This window comes from Myxocyprinus asiaticus, chromosome 39, assembly GCF_019703515.2.
Source record: "Myxocyprinus asiaticus isolate MX2 ecotype Aquarium Trade chromosome 39, UBuf_Myxa_2, whole genome shotgun sequence".
NCBI lineage: Eukaryota > Metazoa > Chordata > Actinopteri > Cypriniformes > Catostomidae > Myxocyprinus > Myxocyprinus asiaticus.
The window spans coordinates 12,400,928-12,422,392 of record NC_059382.1 but is presented as its reverse complement, the minus strand read 5'-3'; the positions used below and the strand labels follow the sequence as shown (position 1 = coordinate 12,422,392).

General features: G+C 37.3%; 1 protein-coding gene across 14 annotated transcripts in view; it reads right to left on the bottom strand.

Moving 5' to 3' along the window:
• The window catches only part of LOC127430227 (RNA-binding protein Musashi homolog 2-like), a 405,789-nt gene extending 384,608 nt beyond the window's left edge, over window positions 1-21,181 (bottom strand). For all 14 annotated transcript variants that reach the window (XM_051679847.1, XM_051679846.1, XM_051679845.1 and 11 more), the window contains exons 1-5: window positions 20,995-21,181; window positions 20,611-20,651; window positions 20,212-20,293; window positions 19,705-19,789; window positions 13,062-13,103 (exon numbers count right to left, since the gene is read on the bottom strand). In XM_051679847.1, the coding sequence (XP_051535807.1) occupies window positions 13,062-13,103; window positions 19,705-19,789; window positions 20,212-20,293; window positions 20,611-20,651; window positions 20,995-21,056 (312 nt within the window). In that variant the 5' untranslated portion in view covers window positions 21,057-21,181. The remainder of the gene's footprint in view (window positions 1-13,061; window positions 13,104-19,704; window positions 19,790-20,211; window positions 20,294-20,610; window positions 20,652-20,994) is intronic.
• Window positions 21,182-21,465: the final 284 nt, after the last annotated feature.

Below are 21,465 nucleotides of genomic sequence, written 5' to 3'. Positions count from 1 at the left end.
TGAAAAAGTTCCAGGTCAAAAGACTACTCGTTGTTCTGGCAGCCACACATGTCATCACTTAATTCAGGTGGGCATCCGCAAAATCCTAAGAAAGATAGGTGGGCATACGGCATATGCCTGCACATGCCCTAGACTACACTACTGCCTTTGATGCATTATAAGTTGCTTTGGATAAATGCATATATGTAAATGTAAATGAATGATGCACATACATTTCTATGCACGAGAATGGACTCAAAATTGAGGCCCTGGAACAAAGTTTTTTGGTGTGATCCAGTAACAAATGGACAAGTGTAAATGGGGTTCCAAACATTTTGTTATCCATTAACACTTTCAGATGTAGTCAGAAATGCACATATTCACTTTGCATTTGTAGAGTAAACAACAAGCAAATGGTTGCCTACTCAAACATTAATATAATATAATATAATATAATATAATACATTGAATTACACAATATAACATACAAAATATTTCTGTCCTAAATCCTCCCTTTTACTTGTGAGGCACTTCAATTAAACCCAAAACCCCTATTTCGCATAAAGGAACACCCTTGAGATTCTGTGTGTTTTTCAAAATATGTTTTTCCATTCTATTACCTCCACAGAAATAGAGTAGGACAGGCGTATCAGAGTATCACCTCCACTGTGTCACTGCATGTATGATACCACAGTGACCAAGAACATTTGCCATTGCGGATGGTAATACAAGATGTAAACGGGGCCTGAGATGTGACCAACCAATCAGAAATCAAATAGGAAGGATACCGAAAAGAATATCGCAAAAAATCTGCAGGCACAAGTTTACAGAACACAGGTCTATGAAAGGGTCAAAAACATTTGGTTCAGCTCACACTGTTTCTTTAGCCGGGAGGCAGAACACAACACCCTCAGTGTTATTGCTTCTCTTTCTACTCAGTTAATGTCACACTGCGACTTCAAAAGAAATATGTTCTTTGAAAAATCTTTGTGTTTTTTGAACTGGCACTATGCCACAGTCTACCACAGGAGCAATATAGAAAACAAACTTTTTAGTTAACTTTCACAGAGTTACAAGAACGACAAAGTGATTCACCATTGATTAGGGCCATCGATGAAAGTTTACTTTTGAATAGGCAGTGTGCCTGAACAAATGACAAAGGAGGAACAACAAAACAGACAATATAAATATTTGCTGTTTGTTTTATTTGCAGCAGAAATGTAAAATTTTGTCTAAGCTCGATGTGACAAAGCAAACTATAAAAGCATATTTTTTTATGTTAATTTTTATGTTAAGTTTGTCCAAACCAATCACGACGAGTGCCAGTTTTTGTTGGTCACTTAATTCTATTTTTTCTATGTCATGCTTGCTCTCCCCACCCACAGTAAAAAAAAAACATTTGGGACCATAATCCCACTCCTCGAGTATATTAAACATAAAAATATCAACAAGGTGAAATTGATTGTGGAGGTAAAGAAACATTGGATCTTATACAACAAATCTAACAACTTCCACGAGGAAAACAATAAAAGGGACACCGTCTGGAGAAGTATGATGGAACTCACGAAAATACAAGATATGTGTTCTTAGTTTTACGCTCTACAGTATTTTTACATTCAGTGTGGACAGATTTGAAAACATTTTAATCGCTGGAATCTTTTTGCATCTCACCTAGTTAGGAAACGGTGTAGGGGTCATTCAGACTAAAACCGTTCTTGGGTTAAACAAACGCTAGACAGAGCTTAATGAATAGAACAGCACACAGGTGTCTCAAGACGTGCTTGAAATTCCTTTAACTTGACACACCCTCTTAAAAATGCGTTGCTCCTGAGCGAATCACTGAAAAAAAATTAGACATGTGAAATGTTCAAAGACATCCGTCTAATTTTTTTTAAGAAAAACAATTAAAGAGGCCCTATTATGCTTTTTGGGATTTTACCTTTCCTTTAGTGTGTAATATAGTCGTTTGTGCATGTAAAAGGTCTGCAAAGTTACAAAGCACAACGTCCATGCCAAAGAGAGTTACTCTCTCCCACAGAAAACACTGCACTTGAACTGCCTGAAACGCCTGGTTTGCAGTCCAGCCATTACTTCCGTGATTTGGGCTAATTCGGTTATGGTCAGGAGCGTTAAATTTCCGACACATGCTCTAAGCGGTTGACCAATCACAACAGACTGGGTCAGCCAACCAATCAGAGCAGACTGGGCTTTTCGGAAAGGGGGGGCTTTAAACAGACAGAGGGTGAAAAGAGGTGCTGCAGCAATTTACAGTATGAGAAAAATAATGTGTTTTTTGAACATTCAAGCATGTAAACCTATTCTAGTAGACCCTCAAAATAAAATTATGGACCTGTAAATGAGCATGATATGGGCTCTTTAAAAAAACATTACCGACTGACACAAAAATGTGTTTTGTGTGAACGGTCCTTAAGTCTGATGTAAGACAATTCTGCTCCAGATACCTTTAGATTGAGGTACAGAATGCAACTTGACCCCTCTTTCCGTCTTTTCTCTGTTGTTTTGGCTAGCCGTGAAGCGTGTTGCCATACTCTTTTGAACAGGATTCAATTAGATCTCTCACATCCTGCTAATAAAAAAAAAAACAATCAAAAGGAAAAGCACCAAAGTGGCATGTTTTCCAAGCCATGCTAATTGAGAGATGTGTCTTTTGAGAAGGGGAGTCTGCGAGAGGGATTTGGGGAAAGGGGGGAGCCTCGTGAAAGATTGCAGTGAGTGGTGAGATCTTAAAGGGGTTTTGTCAATGGCGATGTCCGGAAGAGCTTGTTTCCTTCCCTTTCCTGCATGCCTTTTCTCCTCATTAGTGTCACTCAAGAGCAGTTAGTGCTGGGCTGGGCACAGTGGTACTCGTAGCTCTCCTCTACAGTTTTGAACCATGTGACCATGCCAGGCCTACTCTCAGTCACTCAGCATTACAAGGGGGAAGATGGGGCCCTCAAAGACTCCTCAAGGAAAAACGGGTGAAATGAACGTGTTTGAGTCGACATTATCTTATGACTGCTTTTGTCAATCTTTTAACTCTACACCAGTGACACTAAAGCAGGAGTTTGTGAACTTGAAGAACTTTATTACTTAAATTTCAGTCTGGTCCTAACACTAAGCTATTGTATGACTTCAGAAGATGTGGAATGTAGTGTACGAGTCACTTTTATGATACTTTCATGGTGCTTTATTTGTCATTTAGAAGCTTGATAGTCCCAGTCCCCATTCAAACTGCTAACCTGAGCTCTTGAGTTCAAACCCTCAGTTCTTTTTGAGTGATTCATGAAAAAGATCCGGTTCAAAAGAGTAATTTGGTCACAACTCTCTTATGCTGGGTTTGTTGTTGTTCCGTGCAGTGCAGCGAGCTCATCAGAAATAGAGCGGGTGTAAAGTGGCTCAAGACACACTGGTGGTGCGTGCTCTACAGATGTATTCAATAACTCACAAAATGATATCTGACGAAACCGCATATGAATGCACACAACCCAACTGTCGCAAATGGCAACTAGATTTTAAATTATTGTCGCAATCAATTATTTTGTTGCAGTCTGGAGCCTGAAAATATAAATATGTCGGACCTAAATAAGCTAGAGATTGAAGACCCACCGCCATCTCTAAAATCTGTTGTTTGGGAGTATTATGGTGTCGCAGTAAACTACAGTAATACTGGGCAACGTGTAGTGAACAGGACGAAGGCTGTGTGTCGGCTCTGTTTCACCGAAGTCGTGCATGCCTCACGAAGCACATCTAACATGATGACTCATTTGTGGTGACATCATCCACATGCGTCTCTTCAGCTTACGGGAGCAAGGACATTTCTTTACAAACATGTCTTGCTTCGATTCTTCTGTCCTCATTTCCTTCCATCCTTTCCTTGTTTCCTAAGAGGGTGGAGCAAGGAAACGAGGAAAGGAAGCAAGGAAAGGAAAACGGGGATGCACAATTTCAGAAATGAGAAGCACCCTTAGTCTAACCACGGCATGCAAGCAGCCTTTCACTGCAAATTCAGACAGAGCTAAAGCGATAACGAACATCATCGGATTAATATTTCAACAGTAGGGGACATTGTCAATGCTAACAGATCCACCTTCTCTTCTGATAATGTGGATATTCTGATTTTCCTGAAGAAAAAAAATAAACGTGAAAATTAAGTGCTGAAATGCAAAAGACACAGAAATCTGCACTGCTAATGTCTTAATTTTGTTACAATTATTATAATTGCACTTTTTTTTTACTTTCATTATTATTTATGTTTTTATATAATGTGCATATAAGAGGCTCTTAAGTTTTGTATTGTAATTTCGTTGAAGAAATAGTGCAGTCACATATAAATGAGCCTTCACAATAAGAATTGTTGCCAATCAGCCAAATTTGTTTTCAAAATAAATAATTTAAAGAAAGATTCTTTGTTTTCCCTACTGTACCGAAACTGTACCGAACCGTGACCCCAAAACCGAGGTAAGTACTGAACCATGAAGGTTGTGTACCGTTGCAGCCCTAATATGACTGGAGTCTTCATCTCATCAGAGTGCTCATGACTTTATACATAGATTTCAAAATTGCACTTAATTTCTTTAGGAGTAAAACTTTTTAAATGACGAAAAAATGACTGAGTGCACTTTTCAGCAGGTTACCGGGGGTATCTGGAAAGATTGTGATTTTGCTTTTCTAAACTTCATCTTTATTATTACAAGTGTCTCATAATTTACTTTTAGTGACAGAAAAAAAACACAAAAAAAAACAGAGAAATTCAGTATAATATTTGTTTAAAAGGAACAAATTTCAGGTTTGGTATAAATAAAGGTCTACTTTAGCCTTACTGAGGGGGTTGGAAAATAATGTCGTGTTTCACAGTTTGGTTGAATTGATGTTGCTCTTGATTGGCAAAGCACAAAAAAAATCCACAATGAGGTGCTTATTTTCTTTTTTCTCTCAAAACCACAACCTTTCTTTCTCCTTTGTTGTTCCTTGCATCAAAACGTTTCATCACGGAACTTCTACGCAATATTTACATCAAGTCATATTCACATCAAAGACCTACAACAAATTCAACCAAGGACCTTTTATCAAAGCTGTTTTCTCAGCCCATGAGGAAAAAAAACAAGCACCTGGTGAAAATTCAAAAGAGAAAAGGGGCTGCTTTGCCAAGCTGTCAGCAAAGAACTGTGGCGGCTGAAATGAAAGAGGCGATCTGCAAAGCCTGTGAAGCTGGATTGAGCTGTGCGTTAGCCAGCTTTCTTTAATTGCTGCAGAGTTGTTTGGAGTTGTTGGGCTTGTGGTGCTGCTCTTCCCACCCAGAGAGTATGAAAATGTCCACTGGGGGGGCGGCTTCGGCACTTCATACAGCACCACGTTTTGGACTTCATTAAAAACTTGGCCTGGATTTTTCACACTTAGCCATGTGCCTCTCCCTGAAAGCTTGCACCACAGGACCAGACAGCTTTGTTGTTTCACAGTACACTAGGAGCAAAAATTGTAAATATTGTTGCACACTGTTACACATGGTTCAGACTCATTCTTGTTCAGAACCGGTTCTCAGTTCCTAACCTTACTTGTGATTAAGTTTTACTCTACACAAGAGCAATATCTAGCCAATTAAATATTTTAGAGAAACACATAACTAGACAAATAGATATTTACTCTAGAAATTTCAATGACTTCAGATTTTACTCATTTCTATTACTTTTTCAGGTCCGGAAAACACTATTTTTAAAACTCCTTGAAATTTCCAGGTTTTCCATGAGCATGTGAACTCTATACAGTATATGATGAAAGAAATTTCCAAGAGTAAACATAATTTTAGCTCTGACACCCATTATTTCTCTTTTCAGCCAGTCCTGTGTATGATGTTTGCAAGAACAAGAGAACTGGGGATGTAGCTTGCTCGGGCTTTGTTTTGACAACACTCATGGTGGTAAATGTCAGGGCATCTCCACTCAGGCTGGTTGTGTGCTGGGCTGCTGGAACTGAAGGGTCCCATTATGCTATGTGCTGGGCCTTTTAACTCTGGTTTCAAACCCACCCCCGATTTCGGATGTACTTTAAAAATAGCTCCCATTTTTGTAGATAATGTCACTCATTAGACTGATTATAGCCACTGGCTTGGCACTGATTGGTAAGACTCCTGTGAAATCAAGTTTAAGGACCCGAAGGTGGCTGCTGTGAGCTTTGCATGCAAACTCATTATGCAGTGTCTAACAGTGTTTTGAACTAGTGTCAGCAAAAATGACACAATAATCTTTTAATAGCAGAAAAAGCAGAGACTGGAAGGCAGAGGCAGGGAAGAAAAGCCCAAGGGGCACAAATGAGTCGTAACTTTCACGGTCAAGACTTGGACTTGCATACAGAGAGCCAAACTAGTCTCCTACCATCCTAGGTATTCTTAAAGGGATAGTTCACCCAAAAATGAAAATTCTCATGTTGTTTCAAACCCACTTGTAGAAGGTTAGCTTCAGTCACCATTCACTTTCATTGCATCTTTTACCATACAATGAAAGTGTAGGGTGAGTGACACTAAGATTCTTCCTAACATCTCCTTTTGTGTTCCATGGATGAACGAAGGTCATATGGGTTTAAGCATATGGATGGCAGAATTTGCACATAAACGATCCCCTTTAATGTTCTGAACTAAATCTATCAAGTTATGTTCAGCAATATGACTCTGATTTTCCAATTTTTTCTCCAATCTTTGAATTTACTTAAGGACATAAATAGTTTTGAAATAAAATATTTGGGAATGTAATGCTTCATCCGCAAATGTCTTGAAGATAAATATCCTCCCACTAAATTAGCAACTGGCAATGGTCTGATCTGCAAATATGATCAATGAGAAGGGCCGAGAATGAGTGCCGAACAAATGGTCCGTCACATAAAGATGATCGTCCATCGCCTTACTGCATCTAGAGGCTTGTTAAACTGCACTACACCAGCTGGTGAAGCACTGGTAACTTGACTGGAAGGATTATGCAGCCTGAGGGTTGATGAAAATAACAGTGTTCTCGGAGGGTGATATCAGACCTGCGAAAATCCATTCCCTTCCAAAAGTGGCCTCAATTCCGATATCAATTAAAATCTTGTTGGGACATGCAGAGCCGTGTTGGGGAAAAGTAGTGTGAAACAACAAGCCCACTCACAAACACGACGGAAAGCAATCTGTGGTAAACTTCAGCAGTGTTAAACACAATCATTGCAAAAACAAATCCCCACTCCCTTTTAGTGGTTTTGTTGGGAGATAAAAAGCAATCTACTCTTGCCTTGCATGGCGAGGACAGTGTGGCTATTCATTTTTTTTGGATATTTATGATTATTTACTGCTGGTTTGTAAGTTCTTCCCTTATGTTCCAGATTCAATACAAATTATGCTCAATCAACAGCGGAATTTGTGGAATTATGTTAATTAGCACAAAAAATAACTGGACTTGAATGACTCTTCCCTCCTTTATTTACAAAAAGGCAAAATCATGTATACAGTAAGGCACTTACAATGGAAGTGAATAGGATCAATCTATAAATGTTTAAAATACACACAGTTTCAAAAGTATAGCCACATGAAGTAAACACTATACATGTTAACATGATCAAAGTGTGATAAAAAAAATCACTTATTAACCTTATTTATGTAAAGTTATAGCCAATATTATAACTTCGCTGTCAATAAGACGTAACGCTAGTTCACCCTGTAATGCCAAAAAATCCCTGATTTTATCACACTAAAATCATGTTAACATACTCTGGCGGCCAAAAGTTTGGAATAATGTACAGATTTTGCTGTTTCGGAAGAAAATTGGTACTTTAGTTCACCAAAGTGGCATTCAACTGATCACAAAGTATAGTCAGGACATTACTGATGTAAAAAACAACACCATCACTATTTGAAAAAAGTCATTTTTGATCAAATCTAGACAGACCCCATTTCCAGCAGCCATCACTCCAACACCTTATCTTTGAATAATCGTGCTAAATTGCTAATTTGATACAAGAAAATCACTTGCCATTATATCAAACACATTTGAAAGCTATTTGGTTCGTTAACGAAGCTTAACATTGTCTTTGTGTTTGTTTTTTAGTTGCCACAATATGCAATAGACTGGCATGTCTTAAGGTCAATATTAGGTCAAAAATGGCAAAAACAATAATCAGCTTTCTCTAGAAACTCGTCAGTCAATCATTGTTTGAGGAATGAAGGTTATACAATGCTTGAAATTGCCAAAAAAAAATGAAGATTTCATACAAAGGTGTACACTACAGTCTTCAAAGACAAAGGACAACTGGCTCTAACAAGGACAGAAAGAGATGTGGAAGGCCAGATGTACAACTAAACAAGAGGATAAGTACATCAGAGTCTCTAGTTTGAGAAAGAGATGCCTCACATCTATAACTACGTTTCCATCCAAGGATTTTCGCGAAAAAAGTTTTAGCGCATCAAAATAAAGGTGATGGAAATGCAAATTATCGCTATAATATTTCATTTTATTTATTTATATTTTATTCCATTCAACTCTAGCGCATAAACAATGTCGATACATCAAAGTCACGAAAAACTGGTTTGGAAACACTTTTTATCGAGAAAATTGGCATTAACGCAAAAATGTAGTGTCACATGACTTTACCCCAATCGTTAGCCTGTGTTAATCATGATGACAAGGTATACATCCTTGAAAGCCAATTTATTGTATGTGATTATGGATTGATCTTGACACTTCCAGGAGTGCCAACACAAATATCTCGTATCATGCACATCGACAAGAGAACAAATGAATGGCCACCTTTTGTGATTAATTTAATCACGGTAGCCATCTGTTTCTTTATTAAAGTTGCTTTTACACACCATTCAAAATAATAGACGGCAGTCACAGAATTAGCCCACAATACAAAAAACTGCATTTCTGTGCACAAAGATGTTTTAAATGAAAAATAAATACACAATACTAGGAGAAAAGCTTCAGTGTGCTTTTTTGGAACATATAACCCAATTCTGTTAAATTATTGTTTAGTTTACTTTTGAAAAAATGCAGGTAAAATTCCCTGTATTAAATTAAATAAATTACCAAATGAAATAAAAATTATTTTTAGACCTATATATATGCCTTTTCTTTACACAAACTTAAATTAGCCTTACCCTGTTCTCTGTAGATGAAAAAAGTCGGCTGAATGACATTCTCAGAATGTTTTACACTTTTTTCAAGACTATAAACTATCAGAACTATTTGTCAAATGCTGAGTTCACTTTCAGAAAATGAGCTTTTGAACATTTTAAAACGTCTTAAACATTTTAAATCGAACCCTCTTTACCTCGGATCGCATTTGCTGAGCTTCTTCAGAAAATGTAAATTGCATTATGACGCTTAAATTTATTTGAGATGACAATCAAGTTCAGTTAGTCGTTAAAAGTTGCTGGACAAATATGCAGGACATAATGCAGTTGTGATGGTGATGCTTTAGATGATTGTTCAAAATAGCCTATTGAATATTAGGAATGTATTATATGTCAAACCTGATATTACACCGCATATTTTTTTCTTTAATAGCTGTGCACACAGCATATACACATCGATGGATGGTCCTTATACTAAGACTGAAAGTTTCCCCCACTACTTGGTGCAGGTTGCCAGCTTGCACAGGGCCATGACGATTCGCTTTCGGGTCAGAAACTACGATAGGCGCAACATCAGGACCAATACTACAGTCCTATCAGAAGGACAACTTTTGACTGCAATTCCTCGTCTTCTGATTGCATTTATTTGTGAAATTAAAATGACAATAAGCTGGCTAATTTCAATGAATTGTTTCAATACTCTCCCCATTTTACTAAAACTTCGGAGGAAAGAAATTAGGGACATCTGGGAGGCGAATTAGCAATAAACACACATTTCTGTATGGAAACGGCTTAAGGGCAGATTTCTTTTGCGATAAACCAAAACTTATGCAACAAAGTGTTTTTTTAGGCATGACGTCATCATACCCACCATTTTTATCTATAAAAGGCCATTTGAATGGAAACAGGCAGAAGACGGCAAATTTCGCAAAATTTGTTTTACGCGTTTTCACTTTGTCGATAACAAAATAACGTGAAAAGTGGATGGAAACTAGGCTTATGGCAAGTGCTACAGGAAGCGTGGGGTGAAATGTCACCTGAGTATCTGGACAAACTGACAGCTAGAATCCCAAGACTACAAAGCTGTCATTGCTGCTCATAGAGGATTTTTTGATGAGAACTCTTTAAAGTAGTTTAAGAAGTTCTGAACTTTTTTTTTTTTTTCTTTTTGGTAATAGTCATTTTTCACTTTATTACTATACTGACTATACATTGTGATCAGTTGAATGCCACTTTGGTGAATAAAAGTATCAAATTCTTTCCATAAGAGCAAAATCTGTACATTATTCCAAACTTTTGTACATAATGTTTATGTCTTGTGGCTGTACTTTTGAAACAGCATGTACTTTAACGTTCATGGACTGGCCCCATTCAATTACATTGCAAGTGCATAACTGTAACTGCGATATTTGCTTATTTAAAATAAATGAGGGATGACTTTAAATAATTTTTGTTGTAATCAACATTACACCACAAATTTTGTCTACTGAGCTAAACTTGCATTGAACCTGGATCATTATATTTAACCACCGGTTAGGGGTTGGTGGATAATGAATTTGTATCATACTCGCTATTGGCAAGTTCCGATGGCGCGATCACATCTAACCCATTGATTGGACGTGGGAATAATAATGTATCACCATTAAAAAGGTACTATTCGCCAATATGCCAGGCTCTGAGCAAATATCCACAGGGCTTCAGTCTAACTGCTACTGGAGCCTGGCAGTATTAATACTCCTATTCATCCTGTGACCAACCCAAGCCAAGAAACAGCATTAGGCCTGGGGCCCTGTGGCCTGCATTTGGACCAGCCTCGCTGGCATGTGTATGTGCATGAGAGCGAGAAACAGAGCGCACCGTTTCTCCTCCAATGACTCCCTACTCTGGACCAAGCAGAAAAGTTCTTTATATCAATTAGCCAGACAAGTGTGCAATGGACACCTCTCACCATACAGGCCAGAGGTTCCCATTTCGCTCCAGTCTAAGACCATCTGCCTGTTCCTCTCACTCTCCCAGAGGACAATTATATTTCTCCAAGGTTGCTTTTTTTATATCAGGAGACTTGGAGATCTCATTTAAAGGAATAGTTCATCTAAAAATGAATGAAATCATTCATTCACCCTCATTCACCATTTTTGTATTTATTAATTTAGCAGACACTTTTATCCATTTACTTTTTAATAGGGGTTTGGGACAACATAACATGATGTTGAGTAAATTATGACAGAATCTTCATTTTTTGGTGACCCATCCCTTTAAGGAAAAGTCTTGCAAACTCAGCGTAGTCTAGGAGCAACAATTTAGAAATTAAAGAGATTTGTCTTTCTTCATCCATTCCAAGACAACATCTGAGCTGATCTCAGGTCAGTGTTGAAGTTCTCACCTTTCCTCTTTAGAGAAAAAGTGGATAAAAGTCCTGGTGGCCTATAGCACAGCCAGGGGGGACTTGCCGAGCTCTGCCTGAGCAACGGCTGCACGGCAGACACAAAATCTGGGGCATAGACCATCTGGCTGCCACTGAAATGAAGAGGCTGTCGGAGGTTTGCTGCCAACATGGCTCACAGAAGCAGGACATTAGACACCATAAAAACACAAAGAAGGATGCACAAAAAAATTCTTGAGACAAAATTAATGAGGGACTGGCAGAGGGATTTCATTCTCTGGATTCCAATGCTAAGGGCAAAATTCTCCTCTTTTTTCCTCCCTTTCGCAAAAATTATTATATTATAATCTTACATTAAAGCGGCAATGCTAAAAAAGGTAAGTTAATCACCACTCACACCACTCAACCCCAATAAAGGAAAAAATACTCAACCTTCACATTCAAAACAGCAATAATAAAATATTTTCTCCATGAATGTTCATCAAGTTCATACTGTACGTACTAATACATTGCCATAAAATACTAATTACAAAAGCTGCTTCAGCGAAGGGGAAGATTATCAGTGAATAACAACTTCACCCAAAAATGAAAATTCTATCATCAGTTAATCAATCTCATGTTGTTCTGAACCCCAATAGCTTTTTTCATCCGTGGAACATAAAAGGCATAATGTTAGGGACTGCTGTGCCAATCACCATTCGCTGTCATTGCATCCATTTTCAATGCAATGAAAGTGAATGGTGACTAAGGCTTTCAGTCCCTAAAATTATGCGTTGTCTGTTCGACCGAAGAAAAAAAATACAGGTTTGGAATGACATGAGGATGAATAAATGTTGAAAGAATTTCATTTTTAGGTGAACTATTCCTTTAAATTTTGGTCTGTTCCTAACATAAGGCTATCATATGGCTTCAGAGACTTGGAATAAATATTTGGACTACTTTTATGGTGTTCTATGTCTTGACAGCCATGGTCAACATGAACTGTGGTTGTATGGAAAAGATCTGAGTTAAAGATTCCTCAAAAATTCTCCTTTTGTGTTCCACAGAAATAACATCAGTATAGAACAAATAGAGGTGAGTAAATGATGACAGAATTTTCTAATTATGGTGAACTACACTTTTCACTATTTATTTAATAAACCAAAAAAACTTCACTAATGATCTTACATTGAAGCAGCGATGCAAAAAAGTAAATAACCACTCAACACTATCTGCCCTAAAAAAAAAAAAATACTCAACTTTCAAACTCAAAACAGCAATAATTATATATTTTAGTAAAATATGGTTCTTCACTAAGGTTCATTAGCACAAATAGCTGGCCCTAGCTAAAAAACTGATTAAAAAGCTGTAATTTTTTTCAAATATAAAACAACAGTCTCTCCTTGTACTGACGCATGACTGAGAAGTCATGGTTAGCCTGGAAAGAACACCAGCCAGACTACAACAGACCACAACATAGCATCAGAGTTAAATTCGGACTCAACTCTGCTCTATCAAAGCCAAAATTCACCGAAAACATTCGCCCTCTCACACTATTAACAAATACACAGCATACTTGCAAATGTGAAGTGGCTGGGCAGTGTGAGCAAAAGCAACAGCTCTTACCTTGGGTTGAGCGCGTCTTGGAAAGGCAACTTTAGGATCAATCTAAATAAGACAAGGGAGGAGAGAAAGAAATATGAGAACACTGAACTGGTGATACAGTTACATGAAGAGGAAAATGACAAAATGTTAGAAAACAGAGGCAATGTGCTGTGACTGCTCAATAACCTTCATGGAAATTATAGCATTAATCATGATGCAATGCACTGGGTCTCATGTGTAATCTTGCCTAGTTATTACACGCTGGTTGCATGAGGCCTGTGTATGACAAAATCGAATAAAACCTTACACAGGTTGGAGCATAATTACTAGATTACAGCATAAATAAACAGGCGGCGTAATTTAACACACCGTAGATAATTCACAGACTTGGTGAAAAAGTGCTGCTGGCCTCCAGGGAGGTCAGGTCGACATGACGGAAGGTGTTTTAGTGAGTGCCGTAGATTTGTGAAGAGTCAAGACAGGGCATTTGATCAATACATCCACAAACTTCTTTCCCCCTGAGAGATTATCATTATTATAGGTGACTCTCTCTCTATCCTACACTGTTTCACACTGAATAAAGGGTTACACTTTGAACACCGTTTTAGTACCGATATTGGGCATCACATAGTTTATATTTCACTATATTACAAGCAGTGTTATTTCATACACATTGACAGAGAAATAACCTTAATACAACCTGCGACAAAGGGCACAATTTACATTAACTGCTTCCATGATTCATCTGGGAAATTAAAATCCCAGGGGAAGATATTAACAACATAAATTTGTCAATTGCAATCAAGTAATTTGTCCTTTTATCGATGTCTCTGCACTATTATACCTGTTGGTAATGTAAAATATGGATGTGTCTTATGCTAAAAGTTTCTCTTTATGTAGAGAAAAAAATACTTTTATTCATAATAAACAGGCATCATTGATTTCCACTAACTGGCTTGTTAGAGGCACACCCTGGGACAAATAAAAAAAGATATTACACTAGTAACTCTTTAAAATAAGGTTGCATTTGTTAACATTATAAATACATTAGTTAATATGAATTAACAATTATTTTTTGGCGAAGGACAAATCTCAGTTGCCTCCGCGTCTGAGACCGTCAATCCACGCATCTTATCACGTGGCTTGTTGAGCACGTTACCGCGGAGACGTAGCGCGTGTGGAGGCTTCAGCTATTCTCCGCAGCATCCACGCACAACTCACCATGCGCCCCACCGAGAGCGAGAACCACACATTATAGAGACCACGAGGAGGTTACCCCATGTGACTCTACCCTCCCTAGCAACCGGGCTAATTTGGTTGCTTAGGAGACCTGGCTGGAGTCACTCAGCACACCCTGGATTCGAACTCACGACTCCAGCGTCAATACTCGCTGAGCTACCCAGGCCCCTTACTAATACATTTTTAAAAATGTTATGCATTATCAGTAGTTAATGCATTATGCACTAACTTGATCTAACCATGAATAACTGGATATTCTTATTAATTAATATTAACCAAGATTAACGCTGTAAAAAAAAAATGTTGTTCATTGTTAGTTCATATTGCATTATGCATTTGCTAATGCTTACATATACAATCTTCATCGTGGCTATTCCCATTTTAAATACTGAAATAAAATAAAAAAATGGTTTACTTTGGTCATTTAAACATTCAAAGTCGAAAACAAAAGTCTTTTTCCAAGCAGAGGCCAAAAGCTTGATCAGCCAGAGCACTAGAAGGAATGGATGGTAGATAATCACGCATGCGAGAATAAAAAACAGGTCAAAGACTTCTTTCCACAGATGCTTGCTACTGCACTCCCATTAAATGAAAAAATATCTCAAGGGAAAAAGATCTGTTAGTGCTATATTGCTCTTGAATATACCGTGTATCTGAATGCTTTGTCACTTTATATAAACAGCAACCAAAAGAAAAGCAGAACTGTGAGATGTGACAGCGTGCGAAAAGGGAAAAAAAAAGAAGTAATAAATATGTTTCGGTGGAATACGAAGGAGGGAGTCTCCTGGTAAATTAATTTGACCTGAAGAGAAATGCAATATGTACTGCTTTTATAAAAAATAATAATAATAATAATAAATAAAAAAAACTCTTTCTGGTGGGAAATGATGCTGTTGTGTTGTACTTTAATTCATCCAGAAAAGTGTTTAATCTAAAACAGATTGCTTTTAGAGAAACCGCCAGCAGTCTCTCGGTTGTCAATACACAATGCAATTCTCACCCCAGGTTTTTTCTTTTTTCTGCAGATTACACAGCTTTTAATCAAATGTGAAACAAGAGCATCAAGAATATCTCTGTACATGTTTTCTCTGGTCCATTTGCACAAATTGCGGAAAATTGGAAAACAGAAAATGCAAAAAAACATGGATTTAAAAGAGGACACTTTGAGTGCTTTGTGGAAATAATCAGCAAATATTATTTTATTTATTTCTCATAAAAATAAAAATATTATTTCTAAAAGATTTGTAAAAAACTCAAACTATAACTATATGTGTGCATCGACTTCTTAAACACCCATCTGTAATATGGCGCACATATGTAATTAACATATGACAGCTTAATAATATAGGAATATCTATATGGTTATTTACATATGCTTATGTTTTAAGATTATGCAAATAAGACGATCACACGGTGAGAAAATTCAGGATATGGAATGGCAAACGTTATCTAATGTGGCTGAAACATAAATAGTAAACAAAAAACAGTTGCAGAAGAAGAGCAAGCCTTGATCTTTTTAAAAGCTGCAATGTTTAAAAAAAAAGAAAAGAAAAAAAAAGAACGTGTTTCAACTGTTATAGACATCAAAACCAATTTAAAGTTGTTCTTTAAAGGAACGGTTCACCCAGAAGAGGAAATTCACTCACCCTCATGTTGTTCCAAACCCGTATTATTTTCTTTCTTCCATGGAACACAAAAGGCGATCTCATGCAGAACATTAAGGTCTAACAGTCTCAGACACCATGAACTTTTATTGCATGGAGAGAAAAAAAGCAGCAATAATAGTGTCGGGTTTGGAACATAATGAGGCTGATTAACTGATGACAGAACTTTCCTTTCTGAGTGAACTATCCTTTAAATCTGGAGCTATAGCCCCAGAGTTTACCTTTATCTATGAGGTCATGCTTTGGTTAAAGTCATGCCAATGCTACCGCAACCATGACGATGACATCACTACCAAGAGCTCATTAATCCCTGCTTTAGCTGCAGCCGCTACTGCCCCCGTGATCTCAATCGCTCTCAATCCTGGATACATCACTGCTTATGCTAGCTTTCTTTTTCTTTTTTTTCCCCGCAGCCATTCAAGAGCATTTGAAATGTCAAACACTGACCAACTTTTAACTTTGAATACTAGAGTTACACATGTGTGCAGTGATTATGTAATCTACACTGCTCACTTTTGATGTCCGAGATATGATTCTTTTGAACTAGTGCAATGCTAAAATATACAGGGTTACTTTTATATATATATATATATATATATATCTTAGACTGAAATACTCCTCCTGAAGGTATTTTAGCTTACATCAGTCAATGTCAAATAAGCAAAGTGAGATGAATGGAAACCTGTACATCTACAGTACTGTGCAAAAGTTTTAGGCATTTGTGAAAAATGTTGCATAGTAAGGATGTCTTCAAAACTAATGCCATAAAAAGTTTTCATTTATCAATTAATGTCATAAAAAGTCCAGAAAACATAAAACAAATAAATAAAAAAAATTTATTAATATTTGGTGTGACAAACTTTGCCTTCAAAACTTCTCCTAAGTATACCGGGACACAGTTTTTCTAGGTTGATCGGATGTTCCAAGCATCTTGGAGAATTCGCCACAGTTCTTCTATTTAGGCTGTCTCAATTGCTTTGGTCTCTTCATGAAATTCCAGACTGACTCGATGTTCGGTGGGGGCTCTGTGGGGGTCATGCCATCTGTTGCAGGGCTCCCTGTTCTTCTATTATATTCTATTTGAAAAAGGAATGTTTGGGAGTCTAAAATGTACATTTCCTAATGACACACTAAATCTGAAGATATAAATAACTATTTTAAGACAAATGTCTTTTTTTTTTTTTTTTTTTTTTACATCTTATGTGTCTAAGACTTCTACACAGTACTGTACATATTTAGGGCTTGAAAGCAAAAAGGAAGAGAATATTCACCTGATGTCTAGTATCATGATTTTATATGACTATTTGCCAAGAAATTGGAGCAAACTATTAAGAAAACCATCAACAGTAATCTACCTGCAGCTTTATGTGGGTAATAAACAGTTTAACAGTGTAATCTTCTGTTGACCAAATTAGCCACCTGATCTAATCTAATCAGTGCAACGAGCAACCACATAACCTCGGTTTATCCACCACATTACCTCAGTTTGGTCCCATCTATTTACGTCTTTAAGTGTAAACATTATTCCTAAACCTATAATGAGAATATTATGGCATGATGAAATATTACATAAAACAAGTTCATTCTCAAAGTTAAATTAAAACCTTATTTTTGTTTTGTTTCTTCTTTTAATTTCATTTATATTTTTTATGAAAATGTTTGAAATTGCTATTTTATTTGACTTATTTCAAAATAACTTTGAATGGATCTATTTTGTAACAAAAATATTTTATAACAAAGTGTTTACAACAAATTATCTACTTAACTGTACCATAATAATTTGTTAACACTTTACAATAAAGTGTCATTTGTTAACATTAGTTAATGCATTATGTGTCATTAACTAACAATGAGTAATATATTTATTACAGTATTTATTAAGCTTTGTTACTGTTAGCTAATACAATTGCAATTGTTCAATGTTAATGTTAGTTCATACTGCATTAACTAATGACAAATACAATTTTAGATTTTAAAAATGTATTAATGTCGTAATTAACATTAACAAACATTAATAAAATGCTGTAAAAGTGTTGATCATTGTTAGTTCATGTTAACTAATGGCACTTTATTGTAAAGTGTTACCAAAACTTCTAACGACCATTTGAATCGGGCATGTTTTGAAATTAAAAGTACTTGGAAAATTAATATTCAGTGGTTTGGGAGAAAAGTAGAAGCCACAAACTTTCCAAGTGAATGTCAAGTTAGTCATTCGCAGCAATGTACCTCTATGAATCCCTTTAAATACAGTTCATATCTTGATAAGAATTTGCAGCAACATTGCATCCGTTAAAATGAGTCAGTGAAGGCAGTATTTGTCCACACCCTTTATCCCAAATAAAAGGCTCTTTCACTCTGGACTCCTACAGGTAACTAACAGCTGCAACTACAAACAAGAAAGATGGTGACTTTAAAAAAAAAAGAAAAAGAAAACCCACATGAATTTTACTGATACAGTGTCTGCTTATCTTTGGGTTCTCTGGCTCATGGAAATCTGAATGTATTCTGGTTTGATTTAAGTATTCAAATAGGTGAGGTCCAATGAGCCAGACAAACCCATTTCTTGCTGATAGGCCTTTTGCATCTGACTCAGTTTGCACAGACATAGCCGACATTTCAATTTTCAGAATTTCTTAAAGATCAATCTTTCATTTCAAACCAACACAACAGTAAGATATCTACACATTACTCCTATTTAAATACAACACAATTGTTTTAGAAGAATCAAATACCACATAATAATATGCATTCCATCTCTACGTGTATAAAAAAATAAATAAATAAATAAATAAAAAACACCTCAAAGTCTTAGCGGCTTTTTGAAAGTTATCATTTTATTTTCAATGCGTGCAATACTTAAAAAAAAAAATCATAATAATTCATATTACATAGTCTAAACTTCAGGTATATCCCAGGTTTGCATGTTTCAAGCACATTTTAAACATTTTTAAAACAACAGCAAACTCTAGGTATGAATAAATCAGCAACAGAAAAATAACTTTAGATAAATTAATTCATAAAAAGACAAAACGACATAAAAAAAAAAAAAGAGTAATGACACATTTAAAGAAATGACATGAATGCATAATAATGATAACAATGGAAAATGCCTTAAGCTCAGTCTCGCCTATGCACACACAAACTTGGACCACAAATGACAGATGCATGTGAACACAACTCAAAATATATCCTTCCAGTAAAAAAAAAAAAAAAAAAAAACTCATTTCACCATGTAAATAATGTGACCTGCTCCTGAACAGTATTAGTCAGTCTGCTGTAGAATGAACTTGTGTGTGCATCTGAAATGCATCCTTGCCTTGAACACATTTCAGAGTTCTGTTTAGAAAATTCAAACCGGCAACAGTCATGAGCAGGACTACATGGACACTACATACATATTGCAAGTTTAAGTCACAACTGGCACAAATGACATGTGCTCACAACCAAAATAAACAGCAGGCAATTAGCCCTGTCTTCACCTCTGTGCCTTTAACCCCTTGTTTCCCAGTCCCAGGACTGCAAACAAGGGGTTCAATCCTGTTGAGGCATGGAAGTATTTTTAAAACAGGACTAATTATCCTGCTACTTATTTGCGTCAAGTGCCCTGCTGTTGTGTGTGTGGTACAATGCTGCACAGTGGCTCGACCCGGAAAGAGATATGATAAGGAGACTTTTTTTTTTTTTTTTGCCCACTGAATGACACATACAAGCATGCTGAAAAAGCACTTCACAAAATATATCGCGAATAAAAGCAAACCTACCGTCTTGGAGTCTAATTCGTGGTGAGGTTGAGCTAAGACCTTATCTACACTGGCAGCATCCGCAAACGTAACAAAGCCAAATCCCCTGGAAAACACACAGACACAAACACAGAAATGCATTAAGCGCTTTGACAGCGATGGGTTACGCGCGTCTGACTGATCACAGGACACTTGGTGAAGGATGTTAACACGTCCATCCCTTTTGTTATTAAACGTTACAAGAAATTGGTTGACTAAACATTTCAGGTAATCTAAAACATCAGACAGACTGTCAAGGACACTTAACGTGCCAATGACGAAGCCGAAACCTGGTGCAATTTTATTAAGCGTTTACGTTGAAAGACATCTGATTTAGCATTACGCGTTTTCAAAACACATCCTCCTCATGCGAATTAACAGCGCAACTCGCAAGAGCGTGCAATACATCGCTAAACGCTTAAAATCACAATCTCAAAGTCAGAGGGATTAAAAACCTTCGCGTTATTTTTTATTTTTATTTTTTTTTACCTGGAGCGTTTTGTCGTGGGATCTCTCATCACCATACATTCTCTGATTTCTCCAAATTTACTAAAATAGTCTCTAAGGCTGTCTGTGAAACAAAACAGAAAGAAAAGAGGTCACATTAGCAAAGCAGAATAGTTATTGCGGCTTATATATATATATATATATATATATATATATATATATATATATATATATAAATGACCCCCCCCCCCCCCCCCGTATGTATTTCAAACAGGGGTCGAATAAAGGACTTGAAATGACTGGGAATGAAAATAACCTTGCGCACACATCTCCCGCACCGCGCGCCACGCTGGATACAATGTAACCAGCGCGCGGACGCGCAACAAAAACACACAGAGCGACAAAGGCTCGCAAATGACAGAGACATCGTCGTGCTCTTACCTGGTGAAGTTTGCCAGCTGAGGCCACCGATAAACATTTTACTGTAAGGGGAAAACACAGCACAAGTGAGTCCAGATGTCAGATCGGCCATTTTGACATGCAGCTAACTACTTAGCTAGCGACAAAATATATATATTAAAAAAAAGCAAAGCTACACGAAGGCAAAGCACAGATCGAGAAGAGTCGTGTGTTTTTACTGAGTCGGGCAGGCCCGCTCGCTCATATCAATCAAACAAAGGTGTAGTAGTTGAGTGCACTCGGAAGGCTGCACCAATGGCACCGCTGCGTTTTTTTTAAACACTCTCGGCCCTAATAATGTCACTAGAGAGAAAAAGAGAGAGAAAAGGGAAAAGTCAAGTGCTGTCAGTACTGGCTCTGGCTTACCCCGGGTCGTGTTGCGAATCGCTAGGGCTTCCAGATGTGGCTTGGCTCCCGTCTCCCTCCATTGCTAACCCAACTATGGCCAGTAACTAACACACACACACACTGTCAGAGCGAACGCTACCCGAAGCCCCGTTAAGAGAATGTTACTGAGCCGGGAATGCGAGCGTCACACGTGGGATCAGCTCTGCTTGGCTCCCTCCCCCTCCCGTCACCCACAAGGGGCGGAGCGCAGAAGGGGCTCGTCACCTAACCCATTCCATTGACGTCATTAGCACGGTCACGCCCACCTGGAGCTATGAGAACGAGGATTTATTTGGGCTTTTTCTGTTGTTTTTTGTTTTGTTGTGTTTTTTTCATTGCGCCCGTGGGGAGGACTAGGACAGGAAAAACATTACGTCACCGATAATAATAATAATAATAATTATTATTATTATTATTAGTAGTAGTAGTAGTAGTATATAATAAGCACTG